General features: G+C 44.5%; 1 protein-coding gene across 1 annotated transcript in view; it reads right to left on the bottom strand.

Moving 5' to 3' along the window:
• The window catches only part of LOC123245081 (BICD family-like cargo adapter 1), a 23,301-nt gene extending 15,351 nt beyond the window's left edge, over positions 1 to 7,950 (bottom strand). The window contains exons 1-2 of the mRNA XM_044673816.1: positions 7,827 to 7,950; positions 836 to 956 (exon numbers count right to left, since the gene is read on the bottom strand). Of these exons, the coding sequence (XP_044529751.1) occupies positions 836 to 956; positions 7,827 to 7,936 (231 nt within the window). The 5' untranslated portion in view covers positions 7,937 to 7,950. The remainder of the gene's footprint in view (positions 1 to 835; positions 957 to 7,826) is intronic.
• Positions 7,951 to 11,238: the final 3,288 nt, after the last annotated feature.

Below are 11,238 nucleotides of genomic sequence, written 5' to 3'. Positions count from 1 at the left end.
TTCCTTCCTTCCTTCCTTCCTTCCTTCCTTCCTTCCCTCCCATCTAATCCATTTATGTATATATGTATCTGATAATCTGTGAATCTGGTGAAGCTCATCTCCAAACTTAGGAAAGAGAAAGCACAGCCTTTGGAAAAGGGGTTGGTGGGCTGTTTTCAGCTCTTTTAAAATTAAATTTCACTCAGATGTCTCTGTTCTTCCGTGGAAGGGACAATTTTTTCTTTCTATTTCATTTGACTGTGTGGCTGGAGGCTCCTCAACACCCTCAAGCTTGCTGGGCCTCAGGTTCCTTATCTGTACGATAGGTTTATTGCCATTTGCACTGCCTGCTTCTTGGGGTTGTTGTGAGGAAGGCATTAGTCACCTCTGAGATGCTGGTGTTAGATGTGACATTATTATTATTATTTCCATCCTTCTCAACTTCCTTACCGTGACCCCTTCAATGACGATTTTTAAGCAGAGGTAGATGACCGTTTGTCGAGCAAGGGCCCCTCTTGTTCAGATGTGGGTAGGGCTAGCTGGTCTCTGAGGTCCATTCAGGCTGATATTCTGTGACCCAGAGGCAAAGCCAAGAGGCTCTACCACTAGTCACTTGTGATCATTGGGCAGCCCCAATGGTCTCCCCTCTGGGGCCTTCTCAGGATTCTTCCAGGCTGCTGATATCCCCATTCAATGCCACATATCCACCTCAGTTTCTGAAGGCTAATCCTACTCTGCAGACCTACACATCAGGGTTAAGGGAGCCCCACAAAGCGGCCTCACCGGCTCTTTCTGGCTACGTAGACATCTAGGAGAGTTATAAAGGGCCAGTCTCATCCCCAGGCCTCCCCTTTACCTGCCAGGCCTCAAGCTGTTGCGAGAGGTTCAGTTTCTGCTGAATGGCATCCAGGAGCTGATTGTTTAGGGACATCATGTCCATCTTACACTTGGCCAATTCCATCTCCACTGCGTTCTTCCTGAAACAGATAAGCCAAGACTGAGTTTAGAGGGGCCCCTTGGATTCCAGACCCTCCTTCAGTCTTGGGACTAGACATGCATTGATACATTCTTATACTTCAGTTCATAAACTAATTTCACAAATATGAGATGGAGGAAGACATTGTTAGAAAAGGATCTGGGAGGGTCTTGGTGGACTGCAAACAGAATACAAACCAACAGCTTACCATGGTAGCCAAGGAAGCTAATTAGCACAGAGGATCCTTGGAACTTTTCTCTCCCTGTGTAGATTAGCACCTTCTCTACAAGTCTGAGTGTTAGAGAGGGCAGGGATGTGTGTTTTTGCTTTTCTTTGCATTCCTAGCATTTAGCACAATTCCTGGCACACAGCAGGAGCTTAATAAATGCTTGTCGAGCCGGGTAGCTAGGTAGCACAGTGGATAGAAGGCTGGACCTGGAGTGGAGAGGACCTTGGTTCCATTCTGACCTCACATACTTCCTGGCTGTGTGACCCTGAGCAAGTCACTTAACCCTGATCGCTTAGCCCTTGCCACTCTTCTGTCTTAGACACTGATACTTAGATACTTAGAACCAATATTAAGACAGAAGGTAAGGGCTGCAAATAAACAAGTAAATAAATAAATGCTTGTTGACTGCCTGGCTGTCTCATTACTGAGGGGATTCTTCCTGGGGTAGGAATTGGATTAGAAAATCTTCTAAACAGAATATTTCGGGATGCTGCGAGAGCCAGATAGACATATCTGGGAGGCGTCCCCTGGCTGGTTGTCCTGTCCTCTCCCTTCCCCACTCCAGAGCTTGGAAAGTTCTGCCAATGAGAGCTTGGGTATAGGGGGCCCCCCTCCCTGAGATGCCTCCTGTCCCATTGGCTACCACTGGTTGGCTGCCTCTAGCCTCCTCTCCCCATCCCTGCCAAGGAGCAAGAGGAAGGCTGCTGGTTGCCATGGTTACACAGCATCAGCATCAGCATCAGCAGCAGCCCACCAGGTTTTCCTATAAGAGAACAAACCTTTTACACCTCCCAGTGGCCTTGGCCAGCGTCTCTGCATTGCCTGACAGATGGAGCTGCTGCTGGGGCTCTCTGAGGTCTCTTTAGCCCCCCTCCCTGGCCAGAGAGGAGAATCTGGGGACTAATGACAGGGAGAGAGCCATCGGGTGGGCTGAGAGGGGCTCCAGAGGGGCAGCATCCTGCCCTCCAGGCCTGGGGCTGCCACAGAAATGGGCTGCCTGGAGCTCCTCAGCCCCGTCTCCCTACATGGAATCTGGAGGAGGGCCAGAGGAAAGGGGGGCCTTCAGGCCTGTGACCTCAGACACTTTAAAGCTCGGGTAGGGGTGGGGGAGTGGGGTAGGAAAAGCAGAACCAGGGGCCTTGGGGCAGACAACCTGACTGCCAAGGCACAGATGGGCAGGGCACGGCCTGACCAGTGGAACACAGACAGACAGGAAGAGTCCAGTCTGACTGATTGGAACTAGTCAGACCAGGCAGCCGGGAGAGAGACAGACATGAACAGCAAGAGCAAGTAGGACATAGATGGGCAGGGCCAAGCCAGACAGAACACAGACAGGGCCCCAAGAGACAGACAGACAGATTACAATCAGCCTGCTTCCTATCAAGGACTAGCTTGCTGTTACATGCCCTTCTTGAGGGCAGGGACGGTCATCTGCCTCTTTTTATTTTACGTAACCCCAGTGCTTGGCACATAGTCAGTGGTTAAGAAATGCTTCTTGGGGCTATCTAGATGGCTTACTGGATAGAGAGCCAGGCTTGGAGACAGGAAGCTTTGGATTCAAATCTGACCTCAGATACTTCCTAGCTATGTGACCCTGGGTAAGTCACTTAACCCCCATTGTTTAGCCTTTTAGGATCTTCAGCCTTGGAACTGATACTTAGGATTGTTACCAGGACAGAAAGTAAGGGTTAAAAAAAAGTTAACGCTTGTTGCCTCATCAAGTAATTTTCCAAACTTAAGCATATTTTAAATAATCAGCTTCCTAGTTAAAGCTATTATCCAGCTCCTGCAGGAGGTCTTTCTGGGTAAGGTAAGGGTTAAAAAAAAGAATTGACATCAAGACAGAAGTGAAGGGCTTAAAAATAAATGAATGAATGAATGAATGAATGAATAATGATCTAGCCTAGACACACACTGGTTGTACTTCCCCTCCTAGGTTACCTTCTACCCATTTTGGGTGTTTCTTCTCCATCAGAATGTTGCCTTTTTTTGTTCCCCGTGTTGGACACACATGAAATCCTTAATCAATGCTTTTTTTTTTAATTTAAATTTTGAATATTTTCTCCTAGTTACATGTTTCATGTTCTTTCCCTCTCCCCCAACCCCCCTTAGCCGACACACAATTCCACTGGGTTTTACATGTATCATTGTTAATCAATGCTTCTTGATTGATTCCTTTTACAAGAGAGAATTATCCTCTCTTCCATCACTAAGGAGCCTTGCCTCTGGGTCTTGGGACAGGTGGAATGAATTAATGATGAAAAAATTTGAGTGAAACCAATTAAGTTTCGACCCAGCTTCCCACAAACCCATGTCTCTGTCTCTGTCTCTGTCTCTCTCTTGATTAAAATGAGGTTCATGTCCAAGGGCTGGAGAGGACACGCAAGGTAGAGCGGGATGAGGAGGGGAAGCCGTGAGTTTGTTTCTGTAGATTTGCCCAACAACAACAATATGATAGCTAACATTTCCATAGCATTTTTCTTCCTTCAAGTTCAATAGAAAAATACATGGGGGGCAGCTACATGGCTCGAAGGATAGAGTAAGGCTTAGAGAAAGGAGGTCATGGGTTCAAATCTGACCTCAGATACTTCCCAGCTGTGTGACCCTGGGCAAGTCACTTGACCCCCACTGCCCAGCCCTTACTGCTCTTCTGCCTTGGAATCAATACACAGCATCAAGTCTAAGACAGAAAGTGAGAGTTTAAAAAAAAAAGATGAAAAGAACAAAGAAAAAGACACGAAAAGCACCGTGCCAGGCACCAAGAGTGCAGAGATGACCAATACCATCCATTGTGTCTTTCTTCTATAAAGCTTTAAGGCTGGCAAAGCGCCACACATATGTTCCTTTTTTTAAAGATTTAAATATTTTATTTTTTTAGAAAAATTTTCCACGGTTGCATATGTTCCTTTAAGTGATTCTCATCCCTGGGAGGTAGGAGATACGAATATCTCCATTTTATGGGTGGGGAAACTGAGGCTAAGAAAGGTTAAGTGACTTGTTTGGATCACATGGCTAATGGTTTGGACAGGACTTGAACTCAGGTTTTCGATAAATACTTGCTGAGACAGAGAAATACAATAGTGACCAAAATGGGCTTATTCTGGCTCTAATCCCAACTCTGGGGTTAGTCTCTGGAGGAGATTATTGCCAGAAAGAGAGGACTCGTCCATTAAAAAATCTTCCTCGAAGCACTCCTTTTAGTGGCAAAATCCAAAACCAAAACACAAAAACAGAAAACTGGAAATGGAAGCAGCATCTCTTCTTTGGAGATCCTGAACAAAGCAGGCTGGGTGAGTGTAACACAATGCCACGCAGTCAGGAGATGAAAGGTGCATGGAAGGACCCAAGGCAAGACCAGAGTTCTGGAGGGAAACGACTCCGTGTGAAGAAAGGACTCAGCTAAGTTCAAACGTCGTATCGGGGTGGTTAGAGAGGGCAATAGCGGGAACCGAGAAGAAAAGGACTTGGAGAACAAGGCTGAAGCGGGCACTTCTCCGGGGAGTAAGTAGCTTTTGGGATGGGGTTAACAACAGGAAAGCAACCAAAGGTATAGACCCATAAATAATAATTTATAATCTTGGGGCACAGGCTTTGGTGGTCAGCTGCTTTCAGCTATAAGCCCATTTTCCTTCTTTTTTGTTCTTAGGTTCTTATATATGAAAGCTGTGACTCATTGGAGAGAGAACTGGCTTTGGACTCAACTTGGGTTCATCTTGGGGAGCATCAGGTAGCACAAGACCTGGAGTCAGGAAGACCTGGGTTCAAATCTGGCTTCAGACAATTCCTAGCTGTGTGACCCTGGGCAAGTCACTTGACCCCCACTGCCCAGCCCTTATCACATTTAAGATGGAAGGTAAGGGCTGAAAAACAAAAACAAACAAACAAACAAAAGATCTAGCTCAGACATACACTGGTTGTGCAGTCTTGGGCAAATTACTTAGCTGCTTAGTGCTCCAGGCCAGTGGTATCAAACTTCATATTGGATTAGGAAACCACAAATTAATATTATCTATGCCTTGTTGTATTTTTGGCTATTTTGTTAAACATTTTCCAATTACATTAAAAAATCCTTATCTTCTGCCTTAGAATCAGTACTGTATATTGGTTTCAAGGCAGAAGAACAGTAAGGACTAGGCAATGGGGATGAAGTGACTTGCCCAGGGTCACACAGCTAGGTAGTGTCTGAGGCCAGATTTGAACTCAGGACCTCCCATCTCCAGGCCTCACTCTCAGTCCACCCCGCTGGCCCCCTCCAATTACATTTTAATCTTGTTTGTATGTACTTGAATGTTTTGAGAGGCACATGCCTTCCCCAGGGCTATGATACTTCTGCTCCTGCCAGTTTTCTAAGGCTGTAAATTGCAGAGAAGATGCTGAGGTTGCTTTTCTGGGAGTTTTTTTTAATAGCAATAAAATCCCAGGTGCCCATCTCTCGGTTTTTGTTCATATTCTTGGCTGCCTGTACTTGCCACAGAATTACATAATCTCAGAGGTGAAGGGATCTCAGAACCCAGCTAATTTGATCTATTCTTTTTTTAAACCCTCACCTTCTGTCTTGGAGTCAATACTGTGTATTGGCTCCAGGGCAGAAGAGCGGTCAGAGCTAGGCAATGGGGGTCAAGTGACTTGTCCAGGGTCACCCAGCTAGGAAGTGTCTGAGGCCAGATTTGAACCCAGGACTTCCTGTCTCTAGGCCTGGCTCTCCATCCACTAAGCCACCCAGATGCCTCACCCCCTTTTTAAATCTGATCTATTCTTAAATAAGAATACACTTAGTTTCCTCATCTGTAAAATGGGCTGGAGAAGGAAATGCAAAACCACTCTAGAATCTTGGCCAAGAAAACTCCAAATGGGCTCCCAAAGAGTCGGACAAGACTGAAATGACTGACCCACAACCACCAGCACATTCTTGATGAATGAGCCTCCAGGCTCTGGTAAATACCAACAAGGAGAAGCCCGTATCCACTCAGTAACCCAGCATACCTTTGGACAGCTCTAATTCTTCTATTGAGGATAAATTTGCATCTTTGCAACTTCCAGTAACTGATCCTGGTTCTGTGTCTAGAGCCAAAGAGAACAAGTCTCTTCCTTCTTGTATAAATGGAGATTTTGAACCTTGGACTTCATCCCCCAGCAGTCCCTTAGTATTTCCCCAAATTCCCTTTAATCTCTCCTGAGCCTCCACGTTATTGTTTTATAGGTTTTGTAGCTCCTCCTTCTTTCTCTCTTCTTCACGAGTGTGGCTGAGTTAATTTATAACCTTTTCACTCTAGCTTTTTTATGTTAGTTTATTATTAATAAAAATTTATAAAATATAATACTTAGTTATTGGATATTAAAATTTAAAATCCATACTCTTCACTGAACACAGTGCCTGGCACACAGTAGGTTCTTTGGGAGCAGCTGGGTAGCTCAGTGGATTGAGAGCCAAGCCTAGAGATGGGAGGTCCTGGGTTCAAATCCGACCTCAGACACTTCCCAGCTGTGTGACCCTGGGCAAGTCACTTGACCCCCATTGCCCACCCTTACCACTCTTCTCCCTTAAAGCCAACACACAGCCTTGATTCTAAGACAGAAGGTAAGGGTTTAAAAACTAAATAAACAAATGTGTATTCCATTTCCCTTTCCTTTCCATACGATATCCCTTCAGATACTTGCAGGCAGCACTCCCCTTGCCCCAATCTTCTCAGGTTAGCATTCCACGTTCCTTTAACCCACCCCACATAACATAAACTGGAGCCCTTCATCACCGAGGCTGCCCTTGACCCAGTGATGCCATAACAAGAAGAGCCAGCATCCTTAGAGCATCTTCAGGTTTACAAAATCCTTTTCAACTCTCATCTCACTTTACCCTCAACAGCAAGTGTGGGAGGCAAGGGCTATTCTTATCCCTATTTTACAGATGAGGAAACTGAGCCAGACAGAGGGCAGTGACTTGCCCAGGGTCACTCAGTAAGGAACCAAGGCTTGATTTAAACTCAGTTCTTCCTGAGTCCAGGTCTAGTGTTCTATCTGGCATTTTGTTCTCTTTGTCTGATAATGGATCCTAGTTAGAAATTCATGTCCTTGTTGATCTGGGAAAGAGGAAGAAGAAAAATCAATAACAGGTAGGAAATACACCTTGAAAGTACCAGTTTACTGGCAGTGTTGTTGTTGTGGTGGTGTTTTTCAGTCATATCTGACTCTCTGTGACCCCATTTGGGGTTTTCTTGGAAGATACTAGAGTTGGTTTGCCATTTCCTTCTGCAACTCATTTGGCAGATGAGGAAACTGAGGCAAACAGGGTGAAGTGACTTGTCCAGGGTCACACAGCTAGGAAGTGTCTGAGGCTGGAGACACAAAGAAAGGCAAAGGCAATCTTGGCGAGCTTCCACTCCAAACAAGCTACATTTAGGATAAAATGGAAATAATCACCAGAGGGAGGCGCTAGAATTTACTGGGATCAGAAAAGGCTGGTAGAAGGTGGGAATTTAGCTGGGACTTGTAACCCCAGTGCTTAGCACAGGGCCTGGCACATCAAAGTAGACCCATAAGAGATGTTTATTGATTGAGGTAGAGATGAGGACAGAGTATTTCAGGCATGGCCACCAGCCAGGGAAAATCACTGTGCTGAGAGGGTGAAGCTTTGGCACAACATCTTACTTTGCAATGGCCTCGTCTCGGTCCCTGATGGCTTTGAGAAGCTGCTCCTTGGCTTCCTTCTCCTCGGATGTCACTCGGAGGCGATCTCGCTCTTCCTTGAGTGCCGTCATCTCCACACTCAGCATCGTCACCTGGTAGAGGGCAGAACAAGAAGGAAGCCAGTGAGAACTGGAGAAGGAAATGGCGAACCACTCTACTACCTTGGCCAAGAAAACCTGGCATCACGGAGGGTTAGGCAGGATTGAAATGACTCAACAGCAGCTGCCTGACTGAGCCCAGCGCTCCATTCAGGGCACCGTGTAGCTGTCCAACAATAACCAAAAAACTAACATCATTACACCTTGGTGGAATAGTGGATCGAGAGCTAGGATGGAGACTCAGGAAAAGTCTGGGCTCAAATCTAGCCTCTGACACTTCCTAGCTGTGTGTCCCTGGGCAAGTCATTCATCCCAATCGCCTAGCCCATACCACTGTTTGGCCTTAGAACTGACACTTAGTCTTGATTCTAAGTCAGAAGGGAAGGGTTTTAATAAAAGGTGGTGAAGGGCACAGGTGGGGCTTCTAGATTCTAGGATTGGAGATTTATAGCTGCAGGGAACCTCAGAGGCCATCTAACTCTGCCCTGCCCACCCCATTTTATAGATGGTAAGCTGAGGCCAAGGGAGACTAAGTGAGTTACCCAACAGCACATAGGGAGTGAGCATCAGAGGCAGAATTGAAAACTGACCCAAGACCTAGTGCTCTTTTCATTGCATCATGTTTCCTGGTCTCTTTGGTGAGGGGTGGGGAATGGGGAGTGGAGTGGGGGGAGAGAGGAGGAAGACAGGGAGAAAGAGGAGGGAGGGAGAGAGAAAAGAAGGGAGAAGAAAGAGGGGAATACAGAGGAGGAGGGAGGGAGGGAGACAGAAACAGAGAAAGAGAGAATGAGAAAGAAAGAGAGAGAGGAGAAAGAGAGAGAGAGAGAGAGAGAGGAAGGAAGGGAGGGAGGGAGGGAGAGAGAGAGAGAGAGAGAGAGAGAGACAGAGACAGAGACAGACAGAGAGAGATCTCCTTCAGGGAGCCTGAGATCAGTGGCTAAAGTATCATTTTCCTTCCCTCAGCAGCCTAAAGGGGCCAAGGGAGTAGGGAGAACTCATGTTTCTCTAGAATCTTTAAGCTTACAATTTTTCTATAGAATCTCTGTGAGTTATATGAGTATTCTCTCTATTTAACAGATAAGGAAAGTGAGGCTTTTAAGGATTAAAAGACTTCCCTTTCCCACATAGCTGGCAAATGCCAGAGCCCAGGTCCTGCCTGCTCTCAAATCTAATGTCTTTTCCCTTTCTTCTGTGTCTTCTCAAACCCTTCTGCTAACTCCCAGTTTGATCTCAGGCAATTCCCAACACTGCTCTGGACCTTAATTTTCCAGTCTGTAAAACTGTTAGGGGTGATGGTGGTGGTATAGAAAGGGTCAGACTAGATGTCAATAAGGTCCCTTTAGCTCTGACCCTAGGACCCTACGGTCAGCATAGAGGGGACAGTGGCCTGTTGATGGAGTACTGGACTTGGAATAAGAGAAATATGGGGGTCAGATCCTGCTTCAGATACTTACAAGCCACATGACCCTGGGTAAGTCATTTGCCTCTTGGGGCCTCTTTTTTCCATCTGTAAAAAAGTTGGAGGTTGGACCCCTAAGGTATTTTTCAGCTCTAAATCTATGTTCCTATGATAGAATGTCAGCACTGGCCTAAAGGGCAGTTCCAAACTTGGGGTCAGAAAGACCTTGGCTTCCAATCTCACCTCTGACACTTCCTAGCTGTGTGAATCCTTAAGCTTCAGTTTTCCCATGGGCAAAATGGGGATAATAATAACAATATTGTCTAGTATCCACTTCACAGGGTTGTTGTGAGGTTCCAATGAGAGCAGGAGAGACAGTCATGCATAGAGGGTAGAGCACTGGATCTAGAACTTAGAAAAACCTTAGGTTTTCTTGCCTTAACACTTACTAGCTGTCCTGGACGAGCCACTTAGTCTCTCTGAGTCTCAGTTTTCTCGTCAGTAAAATGGATATAATAGTAGCACCTACTTCACAAGGATGTTAATGAGGATCAAAGGAGACAATGTACATAAAGTGCTTTATGAACCTTAAAATATCGATTACTATTATTGTTGTCCCCAGTGAAATTATAGGCTCTTATTTATCATTTAATTTCTATTTGTGCCTTGCACATAGTAGTTGTACTATGTACCGATGATGTACATAATATTAATAATGTAATAAATTAGTATAGTAGCAGTATTAATAATGGCAGAATGATCTGCATGTGGCAGAAAGTCATCAACCACATTACTGTAGTGGGGCTCATAAATGTTCCTCGAATAACAGTCGGCATTTCCGTAACTGTTTAAGATTTGCAAAGCATTTTTTAAAATACATTTTTTATTTCTGTTTTTTAATGTATCCATCCATCATCTTCTTTCCCAGAGAGCCATAGTTCATAATAAAATAAAGGAGAAAAAAATAAATTTAGCAAAATCATATAACATATCCAAAAAAGTGTGATATGATATAAATTCTTTTTGTTATTGACCTCTAAGAGTATATGACTAATGGTGGCATCTTTGGGTCAAAATATATGAATATTTTAGTCACTTTCTTATAAGAATTTAAAATTTCTTCCCAGAATAGATCAATTACAGCTCTACCAACAATGTATTTGCATATCTTCCTACAACTCTTCCAACAACTTTATATAAGTTGTCTTATTTGAACCTTTCAACAACTCTATCAGTTTGGTCACTTATAGATATTATTTTCCCCATTTTACAGATGAGGAAAGTGAGGTTGAGATAAAGTTGCAGAGATGGGATTTGATCTTTAGACTTCCTGACTATTAAGTTATCTACTAGGCCAGGATGCCTCTTAAGCCTTATAGATGATAAGATTAATGGTGAGACATGTGTCTGACCTCATTATTTGTCTTGGATTCAAGAAAAACTATATTCAAATCTTAACTGAGACACTGAACTGTGTTACTCTGGCAAATCATGACCTCTCTGAGCCTCAGTTTGCTTATCTGTAAAATGGGAATAATCACAGCACTTACCTAATAGGGTTGTTTTGAGTCCCTAATGAGGACATGCATATAAAGTGCTTTGAAAACTCTGAAGTGCTATAGAGAAGCCAGCTCTGATATTAATTATTCTGTAATTATTATTAGTTTTAGGGAAGCAAGATGGAGGAGATACAGGACAAAGTAAAGGTGAGCTCTACTCCATGACTCCTCCAAAGAGATCCAGAAAATGTACTATGCCAAGATCTAATCAAGAAATCCATGAAAAAAATCAGTGACTCATTTTTTTTTCTAGTTAGGCTGGCAGAGAGAGAGAGAGAGAGAGAGAGAGAGAGAGAGAGAGAGAGAGAGAGAGAGAG

The sequence above is a fragment of the Gracilinanus agilis genome, chromosome 1, assembly GCF_016433145.1.
Source record: "Gracilinanus agilis isolate LMUSP501 chromosome 1, AgileGrace, whole genome shotgun sequence".
In the NCBI taxonomy this organism is placed as follows: Eukaryota; Metazoa; Chordata; class Mammalia; order Didelphimorphia; family Didelphidae; genus Gracilinanus; species Gracilinanus agilis.
The sequence above is the reverse complement of the archived record's forward strand: the minus strand, read 5'-3'. Positions and strand labels throughout refer to the sequence as shown.